At 44.0% G+C, this 26,398-nt stretch overlaps 1 protein-coding gene across 1 annotated transcript in view; it reads left to right on the top strand.

Annotated features, from left to right (window-relative positions):
* Nucleotides 1-19,439, top strand: part of lamb4 (laminin, beta 4) — a 41,862-nt gene extending 22,423 nt beyond the window's left edge. Inside the window, 24 exon segments of the mRNA XM_062420652.1 lie at nt 587-690; nt 3,349-3,428; nt 3,674-3,833; nt 4,588-4,908; nt 4,983-5,095; nt 5,173-5,284; nt 5,638-5,818; nt 5,932-6,075; nt 6,167-6,398; nt 7,687-7,844; nt 8,027-8,251; nt 8,421-8,638; nt 8,811-8,907; nt 8,997-9,363; nt 10,758-10,930; nt 11,612-11,814; nt 11,902-12,015; nt 12,017-12,106; nt 15,729-15,873; nt 15,954-16,161; nt 16,836-16,971; nt 17,043-17,213; nt 17,351-17,504; nt 19,300-19,439. Coding sequence (XP_062276636.1) covers nt 587-690; nt 3,349-3,428; nt 3,674-3,833; nt 4,588-4,908; nt 4,983-5,095; nt 5,173-5,284; nt 5,638-5,818; nt 5,932-6,075; nt 6,167-6,398; nt 7,687-7,844; nt 8,027-8,251; nt 8,421-8,638; nt 8,811-8,907; nt 8,997-9,363; nt 10,758-10,930; nt 11,612-11,814; nt 11,902-12,015; nt 12,017-12,106; nt 15,729-15,873; nt 15,954-16,161; nt 16,836-16,971; nt 17,043-17,213; nt 17,351-17,504; nt 19,300-19,439 — 4,046 coding nt within the window.
* Nucleotides 19,440-26,398: the final 6,959 nt, after the last annotated feature.

Raw genomic sequence — 26,398 nt, 5'->3', positions numbered from 1 at the left:
TCTCACCATTACATTTTTTGAATCAGTATACAAACATAAATAACACACTACAGTAATTAGGTTAACCTTAACTCTGCTGTCTCAGTGTGAGATGAGGGTTAGGCTAACCCTAACCCTTATTATTATTATTATTATTATTATTATTATTATGTTCTACCATCAGAACAATAGTTAGTAGATTATAACACACATGATGTTCACTCAATGTTCAGCAGGTTATGACACACACACAAAAACACACATACACACACACACATACACACACAGATACACACAAACACACACATACACACACATACACAGATACACACAAACACACACATACACACACAAACACACACACACACACATACACACACACACACACACACACATACACACACACACACACACACACACACACACATACACACACACACACACACACACACACACATACACACACAGCTAATCATATGACATAGTTACTCATTTTATCAGAGAATATGAATAATAAGAATTTTCATTACAGTTTTTATTTATTAATAAATGACAGAAACACTTTTATAATGAATCATTTGTAATTTCTTCTTTGTGTGTTTTACAGAATGCAGGTGTCATGCTTTGGGAAGTTCGGGGTCATGTGACCAGCTGACAGGAAGATGTGAATGTGACCGTCTGGCAAGCGGAGAGCAGTGTGACCGATGTGTGGTACGTTAACGTGTCTGTGACCGATGTGTGGTACGTTAACGTGTCTGTGTTGACAGTGTGTCTGATGTGTGGTATGTTAACGTGTCTGTGACCGATGTGTGGTACGTTAACGTGTCTGTGACCGATGTGTGGTACGTTAACGTGTCTGTGTCTGATGTGTGCTACGTTAACGTGTCTGTGACCGATGTGTGCTACGTTAACGTGTCTGTGACCGATGTGTGGTATGTTAACGTGTCTGTGACCGATGTGTGGTACGTTAACGTGTCTGTGACCGATGTGCGGTACGTTAACGTGTCTGTGACCGATGTGTGGTACGTTAACGTGTCTGTGACCGATGTGTGCTACGTTAACGTGTCTGTGACCGATGTGTGGTATGTTAACGTGTCTGTGACCGATGTGTGGTACGTTAACGTGTCTGTGACCGATGTGCGGTACGTTAACGTGTCTGTGACCGATGTGTGGTACGTTAACGTGTCTGTGACCGATGTGTGGTACGTTAACGTGTCTGTGACCGATGTGTGGTACGTTAACGTGTCTGTGACCGATGTGTGGTACGTTAACGTGTCTGTGTCTGATGTGTGGTACGTTAACGTGTCTGTGACCGATGTGTGGTACGTTAACGTGTCTGTGACCGATGTGTGGTACGTTAACGTGTCTGTGACCGATGTGTGGTATGTTAACGTGTCTGTGACCGATGTGTGGTACGTTAACGTGTCTGTGTTGACAGTGTGTCTGATGTGTGGTATGTTAACGTGTCTGTGACCGATGTGTGGTACGTTAACGTGTCTGTGACCGATGTGTGGTACGTTAACGTGTCTGTGTCTGATGTGTGGTACGTTAACGTGTCTGTGTCTGATGTGTGGTATGTTAACGTGTCTGTGACCGATGTGTGGTATGTTAACGTGTCTGTGACCGATGTGTGGTACGTTAACGTGTCTGTGTTGACAGTGTGTCTGATGTGTGGTACGTTAACGTGTCTGTGACTAATGTGTGGTACGTTAACGTGTCTGTGTTGACAGTGTGTCTGATGTGTGGTACGTTAACGTGTCTGTGACTTATGTGTGGTACGTTAACGTGTCTGTGACCGATGTGTGCTACGTTAACGTGTCTGTGACCGATGTGTGGTATGTTAACGTGTCTGTGACCGATGTGTGGTACGTTAACGTGTCTGTGACCGATGTGTGGTACGTTAACGTGTCTGTGTTGACAGTGTGTCTGATGTGTGGTACGTTAACGTGTCTGTGTTGACAGTGTGTCTGATGTGTGGTATGTTAACGTGTCTGTGACCGATGTGTGGTATGTTAACGTGTCTGTGACCGATGTGCGGTACGTTAACGTGTCTGTGACCGATGTGCGGTACGTTAACGTGTCTGTGACCGATGTGCGGTACGTTAACGTGTCTGTGACCGATGTGCGGTACGTTAACGTGTCTGTGACCGATGTGCGGTACGTTAACGTGTCTGTGACCGATGTGCGGTACGTTAACGTGTCTGTGACCGATGTGTGGTATGTTAACGTGTCTGTGTTGACAGTGTGTCTGATGTGTGGTATGTTAACGTGTCTGTGACCGATGTGTGGTACGTTAACGTGTCTGTGACCGATGTGTGGTACGTTAACGTGTCTGTGACCGATGTGTGGTACGTTAACGTGTCTGTGACCGATGTGTGGTATGTTAACGTGTCTGTGACCGATGTGTGGTACGTTAACGTGTCTGTGTTGACAGTGTGTCTGATGTGTGGTACGTTAACGTGTCTGTGACCGATGTGTGGTACGTTAACGTGTCTGTGACTAATGTTTGGTACGTTAACGTGTCTGTGACCGATGTGTGGTACGTTAACGTGTCTGTGACTGATGTGTGGTACATTAACGTGTCTGTGTTGACAGTGTGTCTGATGTGTGGTATGTTAACGTGTCTGTGACCGATGTGTGGTATGTTAACGTGTCTGTGACTGATGTGTGGTACGTTAACGTGTCTGTGACCGATGTGTGGTACGTTAACGTGTCTGTGACTGATGTGTGGTACGTTAACGTGTCTGTGACCGATGTGTGGTATGTTAACGTGTCTGTGACTAATGTGTGGTATGTTAACGTGTCTGTGACCGATGTGTGGTACGTTAACGTGTCTGTGACTGATGTGTGGTACGTTAACGTGTCTGTGACCGATGTGTGGTATGTTAACGTGTCTGTGACCGATGTGTGGTACGTTAACGTGTCTGTGTTGACAGTGTGTCTGATGTGTGGTACGTTAACGTGTCTGTGACTGATGTGTGGTATGTTAACGTGTCTGTGACCGATGTGTGGTACGTTAACGTGTCTGTGACCGATGTGTGGTACGTTAACGTGTCTGTGACTGATGTGTGGTATGTTAACGTGTCTGTGACCGATGTGTGGTACGTTAACGTGTCTGTGACCGATGTGTGGTATGTTAACGTGAGCAACAAAGACAAACTTAAACAGAACTGACTTGAGGTGGGCGACCATCAACTGTTAAAGTTCGTCTGAGCTGCTCTGTGTGAAGTGTTCTCATATAACTTTTATATAAATATAATAAACCCAAGAAGCTTTATAAATGTTTAAATTCCTGAAGTGATGATAATAATATATATATGTGTGTGTGTATGTGTGTGTGTATGTGTGTGTGTGTGTGTGTGTGTTCAGGCAGGTTTTTGGGGTCTGGGAGACTCTGTGTTCAGGTGTTCACCGTGTGACTGCGATACAGGAGGAGCCCAAAGCAACACGTATGTTCCTTCTTTAATTAATAACTATAACTATATATAGATATATATATAGTTATATATATATGTGTGTGTGTGTGTATATTAAATATAAATGAAGAGGGGCTGATGATGAACATTCACAGAATGACCTTCAACATAAAACACAGACGAGATCAATCAGAAATATTTCGGCTTTTCCTCGCAGCTGATTGGTGGAAACAGGAAACAGGTGATGTGATCACTGTACCTCCTTCCTGTCTCTTCAGGTGTTCTCCTTATGACGGACAGTGCACCTGTCTGCCCAACATGGCGGGTCGGCGCTGCACCGAACCCACCCCCGGGCACTTCCTGCCGCCGCTGGACTACTTCCTGTATGAGGCGGAGCTCGCTGCCGCGCTGGATGATGGGAACTCTGCTGCTGCTCTGGTGTGTAAAATGAATGATGATGTCACTGATGATGTCACACAGGGAACAGATTAAACTGTGTGAGTTTAATCTGATACGAGACTTTATATAATGGACAGGGACACAAAACAGTAGTCTGCATTTATTCAGGTTACTGTTGATCTCTCAGCTTTTATCAACCAGGTTTGTGTAATACGGTGATGAAAATATCATTCCGTTTAGTGCTGTTAAAATTAAGGTGTTAAATGTTGCTGTCAAGCTAATATGAAAAAATGTATAAATAAACATATTAAAAATTAATCGCGTTAATCGTCGTTACAGGTAGAAGACTAAGGTGTTGAATGGAAGTGGACCTAAAGCATCCATTGATAAAGCTCATGCTAGCAAGTGAGGAAAGAGGCTAAATAAAGCTCCACATTTAACCAGAAGTTTAGGGAGTTAAAATCTCACCGTCTTCAATCCAGTAATGTTTGTTTCTCTGTTATTAGCGTGGTGGGCTATGAGCTAACATTTAGGCTAACATAGGCTAGCATCCTGGGGTTTGTATACAGCTTCATTATTATTAAGGAAGAAACTGATAGTAACTCATCAACTGGTTTCATTACTTGCTACAAATACCTTGGTTGGTATAATATTTAACTTTTTGAGGAGACATCAGGACTGTTTGTATGCGGTTGGGTGGTTGGCCTGTTAGGGAGGAAGTCCAGGCCCGTTCCTGGGGCTAGGCGTGTGTTTAACGTGTTTGACGTGTTGTATGTTGTATGCGTGTTCTCAGCGGGACCCGACGGTCTCCCCGGACTGCGCTCAGTATTTCAGGGAACGAGGATTTGGCTTCCAGCTCTCTAACGGTCGAGTGGTTCTGATCCGGAGGACTCGGCGGGCCCGCCTCAGGAGGCAGACTCGGCAGCCGGGCCGGATCCCACTGGAACCGGGTCACGCCCTGCAGATCATCCCCCGCCAGAGGGCGCCCGGCCAGCCAATCACATGGAGCGGCCTAGGATTGGTCAGAGTCCAGGACGGAGCGGGCCTTAGGTTCACTGTTGACAACCTTCCTTCCTCCATGGACTATCAGCTGGTGATCCGCTACGAGCCCGAGGTGAACCAATCAATCATTATTAATGATAAACTTAATTTAGGCTTAATTTAATAAAAATATTATAACCTGTTCAGACTCCATCTGATTGGCTGGCATCAGTCAGCGTCATCCCGCTGTCGCCCGGTGATAGCGGCTGCAGCAGCAACCCGACAGGAAGGAAAACTCTGATTCTTCCTGGAAACGCCAGGTGAGACCAATCAGAGACCTGCTCAGAGCTCACATGGTTCAGGTGAGCAGGTCACATGACTCTTTTGTTGTTTGCAGAGGCGGCGTTCTGGACTCTCCGCTGTGTCTGAACGCAGCGGCTCGATACTTGGTGGACGTCTCGTTTAACGTTCAGTCTGGACCCGAAACCTCGCACATCCTCATCGATTCGGTGAGTGAGTCTCCATTCAGAGGGACTCCCGTTGGTCCTCTAACAGTATAAAGTCATTCAGTAGGGACTCCCGTTGGTCCTCTAACAGTATAAAGTCATTCAGTAGGGACTCCCGTTGGTCCTCTAACAGTATAAAGTCATTCAGAGGGACTCCCGTTGGTCCTCTAACAGTATAAAGTCATTCAGAGGGACTCCCGTTGGTCCTCTAACAGTATAAAGTCATTCAGAGGGACTCCCGTTGGTCCTCTAACAGTATAAAGTCATTCAGAGGGACTCCCGTTGGTCCTGTAACAGTATAAAGTCATTCAGAGGGACTCCCGTTGTTGACGATGTCTCTTCTTTTACTTGTTCAGATGGGTTTGATTCCCATCATCGAGTCCATCCGTGACTTCTGCTCCCAGAGCGACCTCGACTCTTTCCGACGCTTTCGCTGCGTTGGATTAGCCGCCGAACTCGACTCACAGGAGTCGCTGCCAGAAGTCTGTGAAGCTCTAATCGGGAGCATGTCGGCCCGAATCCACAACGGAGCCGTTTGTAAGTTCTTTAACAGAAAGGGACAATAAAATAAAATATATAATAAAATACACTTTTAAGCTGCTTTATATCCTATTAAGTTTCTCGTAGTGTTTAACTTTGCCTGTCGACAGCTTGCAGGTGTAATGTGATTGGCTCTCTTGGACCATCCTGCAGTAAATTGGGCGGGTTGTGTGAATGTAAACCCAACGTGATTGGCCGTTGCTGTGATACCTGTGCGCCACAGACGTTTGGTTTTGGACCTGACGGCTGCAAACGTGAGAAACTGAAATACTAAATTCTGACAGCTTTAAGAGCCGGAGTGAAAATCTGTGAATAACTTTTTGTTCCCTGCCGGTTTATCCGCAGCGTGTCAGTGCGACTCCAGCGGTTCAGTGTCCGAGCTTTGCGATCAGGTCAGAGGTCAGTGTGCGTGTCGCTCGGGGGTGACCGGTCGACGCTGTGGACACTGTCAGACGGGATTCTGGGGTTTCCCTCGCTGTCGACCCTGTGAATGCAACGGCCTGTCGGACGTTTGTGATGATCAGAGCGGAGAGTGCCAGAACTGCAGAGAGCACGCCACCGGATCCCACTGTGACAGGTTATATATATATAAATACATATTATATATCTGATAGGTTATATATATAAATACATATTATATACACAGTCATCAAAGTGAGTTCACCTGTGCTCATTGGCCGGGGCTGTGATGCAATATGACTCCACATGTTGAAAACAAAAGATGAGAGAGGATATAAGATCACAGGAGGGTCAGGGTTAGTAGACTACTGAACAGGAGGGTTAGGGTTAATAGGCTACTGAACAGGAGGGTTAGTAGGCTACTGACCAGGGTCAGGGTTAGTAGGCTACTGAACAGGGTCAGGGTTAGGGTTAGTAGGCTACTGAACAGGAGGGTTAGGGTTAATAGGCTACTGAACAGGAGCCCAAATACAGCTGCAGCTGTGGTTTGAAGGTACAGGAGGATCCTTAGTACCAATAACAGAAGGTGCAATGTGCTATTGAGGCAACCTTGCATTGGAAACCCTGGCCCTGACCCTAACCCTGGCCCTGGCCCTAACCCTAACCCTGACCCTGACATGGTACAAGGATGATCTTTGTACATGAATCAACTTCTATGAGCAATGCCCCAAAAGGAAAACTGGCAGATTTAACTTTGCAAAAGAATATAAAAAGAAGCCGGTTGAGCGCTGGCAGCACATTCTCTGTTCAGAAGAAACTAAAATAAATGAGTTTGGATCAGGTGGGTCCAGCATGTTGGGTGTGGACCTGACCAGGACCACAGTGACTGCCTGGTCCTGAGACCATGAAACATGGAGGTGGGAGTGTGCTGAAGGTGTAGTGGACATTTATTTATACACTGATGGCACTTTGAATGCAAATGTGTGTAATAAAATACTGAATGAAAAGATGACACACTGACTATAAACTATAATATCCTCTATAAAGGGTTAGGGGTTATTCAGACCTGAATCCAACCAAACACATTTACACAGTATTATAAAAAGATATATAAGATTTATATGTAGGAATGACAGAACATCTGGGTCCAAACCCAGAGCCTCATTACAGAAGACTGTGCTGACCTTTCATTGTAGTTTAATCAGTCAAACATTATGTATAGTATGGAGTCAGGGTTAGGGTTAACCTTAACTCCTAGTATGGAGTCAGGGTTAGGGTTAACCCTAACTCCTAGTATGGAGTCAGGTCATCACGAGCCTCCAGAGCAGCTCCTCGGTTGGGATGAACACATTCCCTCATTTATAACCTTTATTTAATAAATTAATCTGATGGAAAGAAAATCAAACATGGCCACACATAACAGAAAGTCTTAGACATTTGATGACCAACCTGTTTTACTGATGCAGGTGTGTGGAGGGTTACTATGGTAACCCAGCCTCCAGACAGCCCTGTCAGCCATGCTTGTGTCCAGACATTCAGGGCAGCGGACGATTCTTCGCCTCTTCCTGCGACCAAAACCCACAAACCCTCGGTCTGACCTGCAGCTGCTGGGAGGGGCACATAGGTAGGAGCTCTGTGTCTCCTGTATTTACTCTGCTCTACTTTCACTCAGGAGTTCAGGTTCCTGTAGGTCAGGTAGCTTTCATCTTGTGAGTCATGTGTTTAGAGAGTCAATACAATTTTACCTTAAAAGTGTGTACACAGTCAAAATGCACCAATGGAAATATAACTGACAATGGCTCTCAGGTCCGCAGTGCAACAGATGCAGTCCTGGTTTCTATGGCGACCTGACGTTGCCGGGTGCCCGCTGTGAAGAGTGTCCGTGCAACAACAACATCGACCCCGACGACCGAGACGCCTGCGACAGTGTGACCGGAAAATGTCTGCACTGTCTCCACAACACGATGGGACCACGCTGCCAAAACTGCAAACCGGGTTACTATGGCAACGCCCTAGAGCAGGGCTGCAAAGGTAAACATGAGTTTATAGGTAAATATAACAGTTTAAAATATTTTAAATGAGGGCTTAAAAAGTAAGGAGGATTTATTTTCATCACCACATTTTTTTAACTTGAATATTAAACTGAATGTGTCTGTATACGTGTTGCGTTTCATATATTTAGTTCTGATTGATTTCCCAGAGTGCTCCTGTGACCGGCGGGGGACAGAGGTGACTCGGTGTCCTCTGGGGAGTCCCTGTTTCTGTGATCAGACGACCGGACAGTGTCCCTGCAGGACGGGTGCAATGGGCGTCCTCTGTGACGAGTGTGAGGACGGATACTGGAACCTGGACGGAGCGTCAGGCTGTCAGCCTTGCAGCTGTGATCCTGCTAACTCTTTCTCCAACATCTGCAACAAGGCAAGACGCTGGCCAATCACAGAGCTGCTCCTTTTCATTTACATGCTGACATTTATTCTGTATTTTACTCACACTGCTGAACACAAAGTGAAACATGCTGTAATACTTTAAGAGAATTTGTTCAATAATCAGAAATAATAGATCAAACTGAATTAAACTGTGATGTATTCAGGTGTCGGGACAGTGTCCCTGTCGTCCTGAGTTCGGAGGAAGACAGTGTGATGAATGTGGAGAAAATCATTTTGGGAACCCCGACCTGCAGTGCATCTGTGAGAGAAAACACAAACACCTCGAATATTTCTTTAAACCTTTCTGTGTCACTTAGTTTTTCAGTTATTTAATCTCATGTTGTTCTTAGCTTGTGACTGCAACATGGAGGGAACCATGCGCCCGTCATGTGACCCTGAAACTGGTGAGTGCATGTGTCGGACCGGTGTCACCGGTATCTTCTGTGATGAATGCGCTCCTGGCTACGACTCAAAGTTCCCCAGCTGTGAGGAGTGTCACCCCTGCACGGCCCTCTGGGCCGAAAACGTTACTGACGTCCAGCGTGCTGCCCAGAGAATGAGAACCTTCATTCCTCGCCAGGGTGACGATCAGCCTGGACATAATCGCCACCGGCAAAGGATGCTGGAGATGCACTCTAAGCTGGAAGGTCTCGCCAACCTGACGGCACTTTCTCCGCCCAAGGTGGAGAAGATGGCAAAACTGTATCAGAAGATCGGGTACGTTGTTCAGTTATTATCTAACACGCTGGTGGTTTGAATGCTCACCAGACTTCCACCAGCCGAACTTCCAGTTCGCTCTCTTCATAACATGTCGCCAGCGTAATTCCTCTCACTGACAGAAGGGGGAGACTGTACCAATCACATCACTGCTCTCATGCCTCTGAAGCAGCTGAGCCAATCACAGTTCAGGGACAATGACAGCTTAACAAACTGAAAGAGCTTCATGACAAGAAGAGACGCACCGGTAAAAGTTACAAATGAATGAATTGCATCAGACAAAAGATGGACTCATACTAAAGTATTGCCGACCGATAAATCGGGCCGGTACTATCGGCCAATATGAGCCTTTCATAGATTTATAGTATTGGCGTACGTTTTCCAATATGAAAACTTTTTTACAGAACATTTAATGCAGAAATTGATGCTTGGTGTCCTTTAGCATGAGGGGCGGAGTTAGCATCAGAGCTAACGGTAGTAACGGCGCCTCCACAGTAAGTTACCAACATCTTGTGAAACACATACTGAGAAGTTAATAAACAATGAGCCCGTCAATATAACTAATATAACAGTAACGTGTTCAGGACCCTGATCATCTCTTCATCTCTGCTGTTAGTTATAGTTATACATGCTGAAATATTGATAATGACATTTACTGATAACAAGAAAAGAAGCATTTCTGATTGGAGTTCAATCAATTGAAATAATGACGGATACCGTTCAGTACTGATGTTTATTTTTATTTTATTTTAATTTATTCTTGCAATGCTTAACAATGTTAGAAATACTTCATTAGTTACTAGTTTAATAAAGCAGCTTCGTCAGTGAGCGATCCACATAGAAAAGCTCTACTTACATTCCAGTTCAAACTCATTATATTGGCCACCATATCGGTTATTGATGGGTCTCTACACTAAAGTATTAGGAACTATTTTATTACCCTGAAACTGAACCAATCATTTGACAGTAGTGACATCATCGCTGCAGAGCTCTGATGGAGGATGTGCTGTCACTGTACTGTTGATTTCAGTTTCAATTTTCCTGTTTAGTAATCTTGGTTTTATTGAGTGAATTACTGTGTGGAACAAGCTCAGTTAGACTTTAGTCTGATTTCACTTCTACACAGAAATCATGAGTGAAGCAAGAAATCAGTAACTGAGTTTAACATGATGAATAATATTTTAATAAGTTGTAGAATGACTGATGATGAGGCTGAAATGTCTTATAATGACTTTACTGTTCTGTCACTATTGTCTTTAAAAGCAGAGGTGTGACAACCTGCTTCAGAACCGGCGGTCCAATACAGTCACACAGAATGAACCTGTTTTTAGGGGTGAAGCAGATCTGTGCTCTCTTTAATCCTTTAACCCTTTAACCCTAACCCTTCCTCACAGGAAGCTGAAAGACAGTATCGACCCCAACATGATCCTGATCAGCCCGACTTCACTCCTCAACACTGAAATAGACAACATTCATCACGAGTTCAAGAAGCTGCTGAACAACCTGAAGGAGAAGCTCATGGGGCAGCCAGATGATGATGATGATGGTGATGATGAAGACCTGGAAGGTAGAGAAATGTTGTTCTTAGTTATTTAAACGTATTAACATTTCAATATTTTCACAGCTGGAGTCTAATCCAGTTCTGCTATCTCAAAGAGACGACAAGCAAAGCTTTCTCATTATGGCCGATTGTGTGTAGCATATATATATATACACATATATGTATATGTATATATATGTATATACATATACATATATGTATATACATATACGTATATACATATATGTATATACGTATATACATATATGTATATACATATACATATATGTATATGTATATATATATATATATATATATGTATATACATATACATATATGTATATGTATGTGTAACGAATCTGTAGCATAATGTTGGAGTTGAAGCTTCTTTTCTACAGTTACTGGTTTAAAGCATTGTTACACTATTTTTACATTAATGATGTTTGTGGCAGTTTTATGAATATAGGGTTAGGGTCTTTAAATCTTATTGTGCATATCAGGCCCTATGCAGAGGCCATGCTCTACCTTAGCTCTCACATCCTTAACCCTTTTAACTGTGATATGCACAGTGATGCTTACTACTTAGTGCTATCTATCTAACATGTTGATGATAATAATAATGTATTTGAGATTGATGGCATTTATATACTGCAGCTGTATGAGCTCCACTTCTTCTTCTTTGGTTTCTTTGGAAACGGTGATGTGTAGAAATGTTGGATGAGATCCAGAAGCTTCACAAAGCTTTCCTGTCTGATGAGAAGAGAGTGAAGAACGCTAACGAAGCTCTGGAGGACTCCATGGACACCAGACAGGAGGCCAAACACAAACTGAGCATGTGCAGCAGCAGAGGAGACCTGGCACCTCTGGAGAAGTCGGTCAAAGCGCTGAGCGTGGTCGGCCTGAACCGCAAGGTGAGTTTTATCATCAGTTTAACAAACTATCCTCCAGCAGGAGAATCTGGCAGAAACATGAAGGCTGACTGTTGTGGTCTGATGCAGATCTGTGGAGAACCAGGAGCAGCACAGGAGGACTGTTCAGGATGTGGTGGCGCTCTCTGTCGTCTGCCGCTGGGAAACAGGAAGTGTGGCGGTCCGAACTGTGATGGCGTCGTTCCCCCCTGGTGAAAACGCTTCAGAGACGGCAGATAACGCCAAAGAGAAACTCATCACGCTCTCTGGAAAACTGCAGGAGTCCAAAGACAAGGTCGGTTCAGTCTGGGAGCAGGAGGAGGGTTAGGAGCAGGAGGAGGGTTAGGAGCAGGAGGAGGGAGCAGGAGGAGGGTTAGGAGCAGGAGGAGAGAGCAGGAGGAGGGTTAGGAGCAGGAGGAGGGTTAGGAGCAGGAGGAGAGAGCAGGAGGAGGGTTAGGAGCAGGAGGAGGGAGCAGGAGGAGGGTTAGGAGCAGGAGGAGGGTTAGGAGCAGGAGGAGAGAGCAGGAGGAGGGTTAGGAGCAGGAGGAGGGTTAGGAGCAGGAGGAGAGAGCAGGAGGAGGGTTAGGAGCAGGAGGAGGGTTAGGAGCAGGAGGAGGGAGCAGGAGGAGGGTTAGGAGCAGGAGGAGGGTTAGGAGCAGGAGGAGAGAGCAGGAGGAGGGTTAGGAGCAGGAGGAGAGTTAGGAGCAGGAGGAGGAGGGAGCAGGAGGAGAGTTAGGAGCAGGAGGAGGGTTAGGAGCAGGAGGAGGGTTAGGAGCAGGAGGAGGAGGGAGCAGGAGGAGAGTTAGGAGCAGGAGGAGGGAGCAGGAGGAGGGTTAGGAGCAGGAGGAGGGTTAGGAGCAGGAGGAGGGTTAGGAGCAGGAGGAGAGAGCAGGAGGAGGGAGCAGGAGGAGAGTTAGGAGCAGGAGGAGGGAGCAGGAGGAGAGTTAGGAGCAGGAGGAGGGTTAGGAGCAGGCGGAGGGTTAGGAGCAGGAGGAGGGTTAGGAGGAGAGAGCAGGAGGAGGGTTAGGAGCAGGAGGAGGGTTAGGAGCAGGAGGAGGGAGCAGGAGGAGGGTTAGGAGCAGGAGGAGGGTTAGGAGCAGGAGGAGGGTTAGGAGCAGGAGGAGGAGGGAGCAGGAGGAGAGTTAGGAGCAGGAGGAGGGAGCAGGAGGAGGGTTAGGAGCAGGAGGAGAGTTAGGAGCAGGAGGAGGGAGCAGGAGGAGAGTTAGGAGCAGGAGGAGGGTTAGGAGCAGGAGGAGAGAGCAGGAGGAGGGAGCAGGAGGAGGGTTAGGAGCAGGAGGAGAGAGCAGGAGGAGGGAGCAGGAGGAGAGTTAGGAGCAGGAGGAGGGAGCAGGAGGAGAGTTAGGAGCAGGAGGAGGGTTAGGAGCAGGAGGAGAGAGCAGGAGGAGAGTTAGGAGCAGGAGGAGGGAGCAGGAGGAGGGTTAGGAGCAGGAGGAGGGTTAGGAGGAGGAGGAGAGAGCAGGAGGAGAGTTAGGAGCAGGAGGAGGGAGCAGGAGGAGAGTTAGGAGCAGGAGGAGGGAGCAGGAGGAGGGTTAGGAGCAGGAGGAGGGTTAGGAGCAGGAGGAGAGAGCAGGAGGAGGAGGGAGCAGGAGGAGAGTTAGGAGCAGGAGGAGGGAGCAGGAGGAGGGTTAGGAGCAGGAGGAGGGAGCAGGAGGAGGGTTAGGAGCAGGAGGAGAGAGCAGGAGGAGGAGGGAGCAGGAGGAGAGTTAGGAGCAGGATGAGGGTTAGGAGCAGGAGGAGAGAGCAGGAGGAGGAGGGAGCAGGAGGAGAGTTAGGAGCAGGAGGAGGGAGCAGGAGGAGGGTTAGGAGCAGGAGGAGAGAGCAGGAGGAGGGTTAGGAGCAGGAGGAGGGAGCAGGAGGAGGGAGCAGGAGGAGGGTTAGGAGCAGGAGGAGGGAGGAGGAGGGTTAGGAGCAGGAGGAGGGTTATCTATGAACACATTAACAGTCCTGAGACTATGAACACATTAACAGTACTGAGACTATCTATGAACACATTAATAGTACTGAGACTATCTATGAACACATTAATAGTACTGAGACTATCTATGAACACATTAATAGTCCTGAGACTATCTATGAACACATTAACAGTACTGAGACTATCTATGAACACATTAATAGTACTGAGACTATCTATGAACACATTAATAGTACTGAGACTATCTATGAACACATTAATAGTCCTGAGACTATCTATGAACACATTAACAGTACTGAGACTATCTATGAACACATTAACAGTCCTGAGACTATCTATGAACACATTAACAGTCCTGAGACTATGAACACATTAATAGTACTGAGACTATCTATGAACACATTAACAGTACTGACTATCTATGAACACATAAATAGTACTGAGACTATCTATGAACACATTAACAGTCCTGAGACTATGAACACATTAATAGTCCTGAGACTATCTATGAACACATTAACAGTCCTGAGACTATCTATGAACACATTAATAGTACTGAGACTATCTATGAACACATTAATAGTACTGAGACTATCTATGAACACATTAATAGTCCTGAGACTATCTATGAACACATTAACAGTACTGAGACTATCTATGAACACATTAACAGTCCTGAGACTATCTATGAACACATTAACAGTCCTGAGACTATGAACACATTAATAGTACTGAGACTATCTATGAACACATTAACAGTACTGACTATCTATGAACACATAAATAGTACTGAGACTATCTATGAACACATTAACAGTCCTGAGACTATGAACACATTAATAGTCCTGAGACTATCTATGAACACATTAACAGTCCTGAGACTATGAACACATTAATAGTACTGAGACTATCTATGAACACATTAACAGTCCTGAGACTATAAACACATTAACAGTCCTGAGACTATGAACACATTAATAGTACTGAGACTATGAACACATTAATAGTACTGAGACTATGAACACATTAACAGTCCTGAGACTATGAACACATTAACAGTCCTGAGACTATGAACACATTAACAGTACTGAGACTATCTATGAACACATTAACAGTACTGAGACTATCTATGAACACATTAACAGTACTGAGACTATCTATGAACACATTAACAGTACTGAGACTATCTATGAACACATTAACAGTACTGAGACTATGAGCACATTAATAGTACTGAGACTATCTATGAACACATTAACAGTACTGACTATCTATGAACACATTAATAGTACTGAGACTATCTATGAACACATTAACAGTACTGACTATCTATGAACACATTAATAGTACTGAGACTATCTATGAACACATTAACAGTCCTGAGACTATCTATGAACACATTAACAGTCCTGAGACTATCTATGAACACATTAACAGTACTGAGACTATCTATGAACACATTAACAGTACTGAGACTATCTATGAACACATTAACAGTCCTGAGACTATGAACACATTAACAGTCCTGAGACTATCTATGAACACATTAACAGTCCTGAGACTATGAACACATTATTGGTACTGAGACTATCTATGAACACATTAACAGTACTGACTATCTATGAACACATTAATAGTACTGAGACTATCTATGAACACATTAACAGTCCTGAGACTATGAACACATTAACAGTCCTGAGACTATGAACACATTAATAGTACTGAGACTATGAACACATTAACAGTCCTGAGACTATGAACACATTAACAGTCCTGAGACTATGAACACATTAATAGTACTGAGACTATCTATGAACACATTAACAGTCCTGAGACTATAAACACATTAACAGTCCTGAGACTATGAACACATTAATAGTACTGAGACTATGAACACATTAATAGTACTGAGACTATGAACACATTAACAGTCCTGAGACTATGAACACATTAATAGTACTGAGTGTTTATTCTGTTTCAGATCAATGACGCCCAACAGGTGGCTCAGAACACTAAAGTTCTGACCAAGAACCTTCAGGATCGGATCAACAACAACACGGACAGCTGGGAGAGAGACAAGAACCAAACCAAGGAGCTCATTCAGCGAGTCAAAGACTACCTGCTGGGTCAGTGTTTAATATCACAGTTAATGTGAAGCAGTGCTGATTCTGGTACCGCTGTAACCGGGTTACTGTTCATGTGACAGATGAGATGGTTCCTCCAGAGGATATCGAGAAGATGGCCCGAGCAGTGCTGGACATCCAGTTACCACGATCACCTGATGAGATCCGCTCCATGATCAGTACCATCAACGATCTACTGTCCAATGCCACCAACTTCCAGGCAGACATGAAGAAGCTGGAACAGCAGGCCAAGGATGCCCAGGACCTGCTACAGAAAGCCCAGGAGCTCAAGTTGGTGTCTAACCCATTAAACCCTAACCCATTAAACCCTAACCCTGACCCATTAAACCCTAACCCATTAAACCCTAACCCTGACCCATTAAACCCTAACCCATTAAACCCATTAAACCCTAACCCATTAAACCCATTAAACCCTAACCCTGACCCATTAAACCCATTAAACCCTAACCCATTAAACCCATTAAACCCTAACCCATTAAACCCTAACCCTGACCCATTAAACCCTAACCCATTAAACCCTAACCCTGACCCATTAAACCCTGACCCATTAAACCCTGACCCATTAAACCCTAACCCATTAAACCCTAACCCTGACCCATTAAACCCTAACCCATTAAACCCTAACCCTGACCCATTAAACCCTAACCCATTAAACCCATTAAACCCTAACCCATTAAACCCATTAAACCCTAACCCTGACCCATTAAACCCTAACCCATTAAACCCATTAAACCCTAACCCATTAAACCCTAACCCTGACCCATTAAACCCTAACCCATTAAACCCTAACCCTGACCCATTAAACCCTAACCCTAACCCATTAAACCCATTAAACCCTGACCCTGACCCTAGCTCTATACCTTCCTCTATAATGAACTAATGTCTACTTCCTAGTGGAGAAATCTCTGTTTGTTGAAGCCACGTTGTTGCGTTTTGTTGTTTAGGGAACAGACGAAGAACATCGATATGAAGAAGATCAGCCAAGATATTTATGAAGCAGAGAAAGCTCAAAGCAAAGCCAACGACGACCTGGAGACCGCCAGCGAAGACAAGGATATGGCCAAAGACCGAATCCGAGAAGTAAAGATTGATAAATATACTGAACATTTTAAATGTATATTCATCCTGTCTAAACGCGTTCGTGTCCTCAGATTACAGACAAACTGGGCGACATTGAGACGAAGCTTATGAGCCCTCGACCTAAAGAGCTGTTGGACGACATCGACGCCCTCAAGAGGAAAACTGACCAGAACCGAGAGCAAGCCGAAGAGGCCAAAGAGGCTTCGGACTCAGCTACAGACAGCAGTAAAGACGCAGAGACGGTAAGATTACAGACCCAGTACCACAATGATCAGTAGTTTAACTCATGGTTATGTCAGTTTTGTTAGTTCCACCTGTTATTACCTGCAGTATTGTTGCTATGGTTACCACAGACTAACCCTAACCCTGTCTTTAACAGGAGCTGGACAATGTGAGGAAGCAGTTTGAGGTCTTAAAGCAGGAAAAAGGGAACCAGACAGTTCAGGACGAAGCTGGAAAACGTCTGAAGAACATCGTGGACGAAGTGGAGATGCTGAGGAGACAAGTGGAGGACAAACAGCGACTCATAGAAGGTAGTATTATTACCTTTCATTTGAATACTTTCATCATTGTAACCATTGTAAATTCCTCCATTATTATTACTTTCTTTTACTTTATTGACTGGGCCAAGAAGGGAATCTTCATAATGAGATACCTGGCTAATAATCTCAGCCTGGGTCTGATTTTAGATTGAATTCAATTTTAACTCCAACATAAATTCTGTCTCTTCAGAAATTTTGAGTCTAATAATTTGTAACAAAATAAGATTTAAAAACCTTCATTCACACCTTTGTCTGTAGTCACATTTACTACTGCAATGATCTCAGCCACCAGGCTATTAATGAGAACCAATATCCAACCAATGTCTGCTACTCAACACTGGCTCCGAGATGCTGTTAATGAACTGTACTTATATCGCACTATAACCCTAACCCCATTCACACACATTCATACCCTGATGGGAGGGTCCCAACCTGCTCAACCCTTATCCTAACCCTGATGGGAGGGTCCCAACCTGCTCAACCCTAACCCTTACGCTGATCGGAGGGTCCCAACCTGCTCAACCCTTATCCTAACCCTGATGGGAGGGTCCCAACCTGCTCAACCCTAACCCTTACGCTGATCGGAGGGTCCCAACCTGCTCAACCCTAACCCTAACCCTGATGGGAGGGTCCCAACCTGCTCAACCCTTACCCTAACCCTGATGGGAGGGTCCCAACCTGCTCAACCCTTATCCTAACCCTGATGGGAGGGTCCCAACCTGCTCAACCCTAACCCTTACGCTGATCGGAGGGTCCCAACCTGCTCAACCCTTATCCTAACCCTGATGGGAGGGTCCCAACCTGCTCAACCCTAACCCTTACGCTGATCGGAGGGTCCCAACCTGCTCAACCCTAACCCTAACCCTGATGGGAGGGTCCCAACCTGCTCAACCCTTACCCTAACCCTGATGGGAGGGTCCCAACCTGCTCAACCCTAACCCTGATCGGAGGGTCCCAACCTGCTCAACCCTAACCCTGATGGGAGGGTCCCAACCTGCTCAACCCTAACCCTTAACCTGATGGGAGGGTCCCAACCTGCTCAACCCTAACCCTGATGGCAGGGTCCCAACCTGCTCAACCCTAACCCTGATGGGAGGGTCCCAACCTGCTCAACCCTAACCCTGATGGCAGGGTCCCAACCTGCTCAACCCTAACCCTGATGGGAGGGTCCCAACCTGCTCAACCCTAACCCTTACCCTGATGGGAGGGTCCCAACCTGCTCAACCCTAACCCTAACCCTGATGGGAGGGTCCCAACCTGCTCAACCCTAACCCTTACCCTGATCGGAGGGTCCCAACCTGCTCAACCCTTACCCTGATGGCAGGGTCCCAACCTGCTCAACCCTAACCCTGATGGCAGGGTCCCAACCTGCTCAACCCTAACCCTGATGGGAGGGTCCCAACCTGCTCAACCCTAACCCTGATGGGAGGGTCCCAACCTGCTCAACCCTTACCCTAACCCATAATGTCCCAACCCTGAGGTCCTCTGATGACCTGCTGCTCCCACAGAACTGCACACATAAAAACACTGAGGGCATAGTGTTAGGGTTAGCATCTGAACCTACCTGCAGAAATGAAAGAGGCCACCTCTTATATAGACTGGCCTTTAATTAACATCCTCCCTAATATGTTTATTGACCTTTGGCATCTCATTTTTAATTATTTAAGTGTTTTTCTTATGTAAATAGAACCTGAACTACTGTATATACAGATACAGTTAGTATCATCAGCAGTATTGTACAGTAGTGGTATGAAGAGTAGTGAAGTGTGTGTTTCTGTGTTGTCAGACGTGGAGAAGAAGATCCAGCAGCTAATCAGCAGTAAACAGCAGAAAGCTGCTGTCGTTGCTGGTTTGTTAAAACAAGTGGATGATCTTCGCCAGGAAATCTCCAAACGAGCTGAAGGATACATCAACTGCTCCTCTTAAAAGCGATATCTGCTAGATACAATGCTTCAGTATATTTAGGGTTGAAACATCATAAACACTCATCTTGTGGCCTATTGGAGGACCCGACTCTCAGGTTGGAAACCTTAAATACTCTGAATCATCTGTCCAGGATGAAGTGTTTATATTCTGTTAAAACATGTAATAATGTTTATTCTCATTTAGTTTTTTATGTTTTTGTAGCCAAACATATTATTGCTCCTCTTTAAATAGAAATAAAACCAATATGAGACCAGATTTACATGATATTATGGTTATTAGCTATTATGCTCCTTTAAATGAACTTCAAGCTTTATATTTGTCCCTTTGTTTGAAGTTCAAGCAGAAAACAAAAAACAGTTAATAAAATAACTTTTCTTCTCCCTAAGTTTATAAATGTGACTTATTACATATTGATATAAATATATGTATATACATACAGTTTCATGTAAATAAAGATAAACTTCATAACTGTGGCTTTAATACTTCTATGATCCCTGGAGGTCCAGAGGGACTCGGTCTGGTTCTTATCCAGGGAAGGGTGTTTATTCCTGGGTACCAAGGTTCAGATGGAGCGCCAGGTGCTCCAGGGGGACTTTACCTTTAATTTTTACTGCAATTTGTACTATTTTTGGCAGGAATGTCGTAGAGAGATGAAATAAATTAAATACTCAGGTATATCGCAGGACGTTGGCAACGCAGGAAAGGGGTCAAAAAATAACATGAATGTTCAACTTCTCAGATAAAAGATGAGTTAGGATTAAGTTTTATATATTAGCCTCTCAGCACTAAATAGCACGCAGCCTTTTGATTGTTTAAATCCTATTATTTTATTTTCATTACATTGTCAAACTGTATGTTTCTTAGTCCAGTTTACCGTTTATCTTTCCATCTGCAGCCTTTAGGTCTCCAGGGTATAATCAGAATATATTAATTATTAATAATAAGTGCTATAAACTAAAAGCAGTCACGTTGTCATCGTGTTCCAAGATGTTATTTCCTCCCATTGTTAGATTTTCATGAATTGAATCCATCATGATTGTCAACTATGCTTAAAAGCTTTTAAGGGTTAGGGTTAGTACTACATGACTGTAGTTGGTTAAGTCACCACATCTCACAAAGAAGTACATTCCTTTGGGCTCACCGGGTTTTGAACCGGCTGGGACAAACCCGGTGAGCTACACACATGAACCACATAACCACCACATGGTTCCTATTACCGGCCTTTTCTCACCAACCTCCAATCAGATTGTTTCCCTCAACAACCCAATCAGATCTGGACACCCTAACCACCTGTCCCTTTCCTCCAATCACCACCCTACACACACCTTTGGGGGAGGGACCAACCTCCCTCCCTCAGAATATACTACATATAGGACTTAGAGAGCCATCCTGGAGCATCCCCTGAGGACCCGGCTCTTCTGTGTAAGGATTTACTCTTTTTTTATTGTTTTAAAACCTCCTTTTACAGTGGTTTTTTCTCAGTTGCCTTTTTTTAAATTTAGAAAAATAATCTTAATTGGTTTCTATAACCATTTTTAAATTAGAATAATAAAGTTAATTTGAATCCATGGGGGAGGGCTCTGCCAGCCCCAGAACCGGCATCAAGACTCTCAATCCACCACAAACCTGCCTTTAAAGTTCTTATAAGACTGAAGCCTGCAGCTACAAACATCAGCCTACCAGCAACCCTGTCTTCCATCGGAGGTAGAAAACATCCATCTCCTCCCACCCTGGAAACACCACGGGAGCATCCACAAGGTAAGAGCCCTCCACTGTTCATGCTTAATACTTTCAGAGTTACATCCACACATAGACACACATCCACACCTAACAACACACCACAACCTCTCATGTCCCTTACCACACAATCAGGTTCATTCAGGAAAACACAATTTCACTTTATTACGGCTCAGACAGGCAGAGCTTCCTTTCATAGCGACATTAACGTAAGTTTAATATTCAACATTCAAAATACTAAACTATATTGTGCTTCAACCATTTGAGTGAATGATGTCAAACCAACTGTAACATACAGAATAATAGGGTTAGGGTTAGGGTTAGGGGTAGGGTTAGGGTTAGGGTTAGGTTGGGGGATATAGGAACCCGGGAATGAATCCCGGGTGATGCACGGTCCGATCACTGTGGATGGCCAGTCCCCCTCCCCATCTTGCTAAATAGCGTTTAAGTCAAGTCGCCTTTGTTATATCAAGTATAAATATATATTTTTTTGTTCTTTTTGTTTTTTTCTTTTTTTATTTTGTTTTTTTTCATTTTTTTGGTTTGGCTTTTAGAATGTCCAATTATCGGTTAACCTATATTCATTTTGGTCCCTAGGTGGCGCTCGCGACGTTTCGTCCTCGTTTGGGACTTCCTCAGGCTAGCCACCTGGACCTGTTTGAGGAGGAGGAGATGTTGCTCCTTCGCTGCCTCTGCCAAACTGAGCTGCTTGCATAGTATCCCTCTATTTATACCCGCCCTCCGTAATTTCGTGCCGAATTGAATTTTTTCCGTGTCCCTTGAATTTAGTTGTTTTTGGCCCATATTCCCATGTCAAATTGTGTTTTAACCCTTTCTTTTCCCTTTTCAGATTCCAATTGTAATTATTAATACCAAGGTAAGTATTATTTGTGTTTTAATTTAATAAAAATGTATTTATTTAGTTGTTTTTGACTTTCAACAGGTATCCCACCTTTTTCCTTTCTCCGATATTCCCATCATAATTCCATCTCTCTATGCTCCCGATTTGGGAGTCTTACAAGGCATCTTTCCATTCCTTCAGTCTTCTTTCCTAGTTTTCCCGATCCCTATTCCAAATTCCCAATTCCCATATGTTTTCATCCCTCCCCGTCATCCAATTCCCCTCACTTTTCCTTCCTTCTTTCCACACTTCTATCCCGGATTCAAGCGTACCTCACATGTTTAATTTGCCATATGTGGGGTCATAGGCCATGTGGAAAGTGCCAAGCATGTTGAAGTTGCCATATGGGAGGTCATAGGCCATGCGGCATGTGTATCCCAGATTGGGATGTCGGTCCTCAGGGGACAATATTCGGGGACAGAAGGTCTCTATTAGGGTTAGGATAGGATTGGGGGTTAGGGTTAGGGTTTGGGAGTCAAATTTAGGGTTAGGTCAAAGGTGCTAGGGTTAGGTTTAGGCCATAATCAGGCTTGGTTAGGATTAGGGCTAGGGTTAGGGTTAGGGTTAGGGTTAGGGTTAGGGTTAGGGTTAGGTTGGGGGATATAGGAACCCGGGAATGAATCCCGGGTGATGCGGGGTTAGGGTTAGGGTTAGGGTTAGGGTTAGGGTTAGGGTTAGGGTTAGGTTTGAGAATCAGAGCCGGGCATCCACTCACGTGGTTCCCGGAAATGCACGGTCCATCAACCTGGATGGCCAGCCCCCCATTCCCATCTTCTCTACTGAGGTTTGTATTATATATTGGTCTGGTTCGCCTTTGTTATATCAAGTATAATTGTTCTTTTTTTGTTTTTTTTGTTTTTTTCTTTTTTTCTTTCTTTGTTTCTTTGCTTATCAGTTTGGCTTAATTATTTATATTTCCATTTTTCCTTTTCTTGTATTGGTTAACCCTTGTTTTTTTGTGTGCCTGCAGGTGGCGCTAGGGTTAGGGTTAGGGTTAGGGTTAGGGTTAGGGTTAGGGGTTAGGGTTAGGGTTAGGGTTAGGGTTAGGGGTTAGGGTTAGGGTTAGGGTTAGGGTTAGGGTTAGGGGTTAGGGTTAGGGTTAGGGTTAGGGTTAGGGTTAGGGTTAGGGTTAGGGTTATGGATCAAAACCCCAGACCCACCAATGTAGGTCCGGGAGAATGCACGGGCCGTCCCCCAGTTAGCACCATCCCCCCTGTTCCCATATTGCATGTAAGAAGGTGGACCCCTCTTCCTATAGGACACTGTGGTCCATTGTCCATCCATGTTTTGTTGTTGTTTGTTTTTTTTCGGTTGCAGGTAAGTATTGTTTTAAATTTATTTTTCAGGTAAGTGTCCAGGTTTGTATGTATCCAATTGTGGTTGCTGTTGTTTGTTTTAGGTAGCAGGTAAGTATGTTAATTTTCCAGGTAAGTGTCCGGGTTTGTATATCCAATTGAATTGTTGTTGTTGTTGTTGTTATAATGCTTTTGTGAAGCCTTTGTTATTCTAGTTAATATATTTTTTTGTGATTTTTTTGTTTTATGAATTTTTTTGAATTTTATACTTTTTTTGTACTTTTTTAAGTTTTCTCAAATTAAAGTAAATAAAATATCTCGAACTCGAGTTTTAAGAATTCAAATATTGATTTTTATGAAGCGTGTGCCAGTCGGCAACGTTTCGATCCGCTAAGGATCTTCCTCAGGCCTGGGCACACGAAAAAAATGTTCAGCTGTTAGGTTTTGAATGAAGAGATGCTTCTCCTTCGAAGGGCAGTGGCTGAATGAGCTGCCTTCTCTGTCTCCCTTATATACCCTCCCAAGTTCCGTACGGAACTTTTTCTAACCAGTGTTTGAATTGGTGTGTAATTAACCCCCTAAATGCCAAATGGCTTTGGAAATGTTGTATTATATACTATGTAAAGATTATTCCCCTTAATAAATTAATTGTTATAGAGTGATAAGTGAATTATTATTATATGTATTTATTTAATTATTAAAATTATAATATTATATTGTTGTGTCTTTCTTTCTACCTTTCTAGGGTTGAGTTTAGGAGCTACGGTTGAGCTCAGGGTTAGGTTTGGGCCAGGATTGGGCTTAGAGTTAGGGATGTGGTTGAGTTTAGAATTAGGGCCAGGGCTGGGCTTAGGTATAGTCCAAGATTGGGTTTAAGGTAAAACAAGGGTTGGGTTTAGGATAAGGGTTAGGTTTAGGTTTATGTATAGGGGTGTGGTTAGGTTTAGGGTTAGGGTTAGGGTTAGGGTTAGGGTTAGGGTTAGGTTTGAGAATCAGAGCCGGGCATCCACTCACGTGGTTCCCGGAAATGCACGGTCCATCAACCTGGATGGCCAGCCCCCCATTCCCATCTTCTCTACTGAGGTTTGTATTTATATATTGGTCTGGTTCGCCTTTGTTATATCAAGTATAATTGTTCTTTTTTTTGTTTTTTTTGTTTTTTTGTTTTTTTCTTTCTTTGTTTCTTTGCTTATCAGTTTGGCTTAATTATTTATATTTCCATTTTTCCTTTTCTTGTATTGGTTAACCCTTGTTTTTTTGTGTGCCTGCAGGTGGCGCTCACGACGTTTCGACATTTCTTTGTCTTCTTCAGGTAGGCCAGGACACACAAGGTAAGTTTTAGAGCCTGATTAAGCTTCTGTGAGGAGATGTTGCTCCTTCGAATTTCGAGCCAAACTGAGCTCTCTGGTTTCTCTGTCCCTTTTATACTCCTCCGGTCCACGGTTCCGTAACTTTCAAAGTTTCGTGTTGTGCCATTGAATTGGCTTGTTTTAACCCTTTTATGTCAATTTATGATGAACTTTCTTGTTTTTAATCAATAAAATTATATTTATGAAACCCTCTTGTCATTTTTTTATTGTCCTTGTTTATTTATTTACTAATCCTCTTCCCGTAACTTCTGTCCCTTCCTGTAACCTTGCTCTCCATCCTTCACCCTTAGCCTTCTTTCTTTGTTTTTCATGGACCCCTTTGTTTCTTGTATGAGCTGGCATTCTTCTTCAGCTTTTTGTTTATTTCTCTCTCTGTATCTGCTGGTATTTTTCTTCAGCTTTTTCATATTTCTCTTCTTGGACTTATTTTTATCCTTTTCTGGACTTTGGAGAGGTTGAGGCTAGGGTTTGGGAGCCAGGGTTGGGGTTAGGGCCAGGGTCAGGGTTAGGTTTAGAGCCACAACTGGGGCTAGGGTTAGGGTTAGGTTTAGGGCCACAATTGGGGTTGGTTAGGTTTAGAGTAGGGATCAGGGTAGCGTTAGCATAATATGGGGTGGAGGACTGACCATTAACCCAAGCGAGGCACTGGCTGGTTAGGTTTGAGAATCAGAGCCGGGCATCCACTCACGTGGTTCCCGGAAATGCACGGTCCATCAACCTGGATGGCCAGCCCCCCATTCCCATCTTCTCTACTGAGGTTTGTATTTATATATTGGTCTGGTTCGCCTTTGTTATATCAAGTATAATTGTTCTTTTTTTTGTTTTTTTTGTTTTTTTGTTTTTTTCTTTCTTTGTTTCTTTGCTTATCAGTTTGGCTTAATTATTTATATTTCCATTTTTCCTTTTCTTGTATTGGTTAACCCTTGTTTTTTTGTGTGCCTGCAGGTGGCGCTCACGACGTTTCGACATTTCTTTGTCTTCTTCAGGTAGGCCAGGACACACAAGGTAAGTTTTAGAGCCTGATTAAGCTTCTGTGAGGAGATGTTGCTCCTTCGAATTTCGAGCCAAACTGAGCTCTCTGGTTTCTCTGTCCCTTTTATACTCCTCCGGTCCACGGTTCCGTAACTTTCAAAGTTTCGTGTTGTGCCATTGAATTGGCTTGTTTTAACCCTTTTATGTCAATTTATGATGAACTTTCTTGTTTTTAATCAATAAAATTATATTTATGAAACCCTCTTGTCATTTTTTTATTGTCCTTGTTTATTTATTTACTAATCCTCTTCCCGTAACTTCTGTCCCTTCCTGTAACCTTGCTCTCCATCCTTCACCCTTAGCCTTCTTTCTTTGTTTTTCATGGACCCCTTTGTTTCTTGTATGAGCTGGCATTCTTCTTCAGCTTTTTGTTTATTTCTCTCTCTGTATCTGCTGGTATTTTTCTTCAGCTTTTTCATATTTCTCTTCTTGGACTTATTTTTATCCTTTTCTGGACTTTGGAGAGGTTGAGGCTAGGGTTTGGGAGCCAGGGTTGGGGTTAGGGCCAGGGTCAGGGTTAGGTTTAGAGCCACAACTGGGGCTAGGGTTAGGGTTAGGTTTAGGGCCACAATTGGGGTTGGTTAGGTTTAGAGTAGGGATCAGGGTAGCGTTAGCATAATATGG

Source organism: Scomber scombrus, chromosome 6 (assembly GCF_963691925.1).
Source record: "Scomber scombrus chromosome 6, fScoSco1.1, whole genome shotgun sequence".
NCBI lineage: Eukaryota > Metazoa > Chordata > Actinopteri > Scombriformes > Scombridae > Scomber > Scomber scombrus.
The sequence above is the reverse complement of the archived record's forward strand: the minus strand, read 5'-3'. Positions and strand labels throughout refer to the sequence as shown.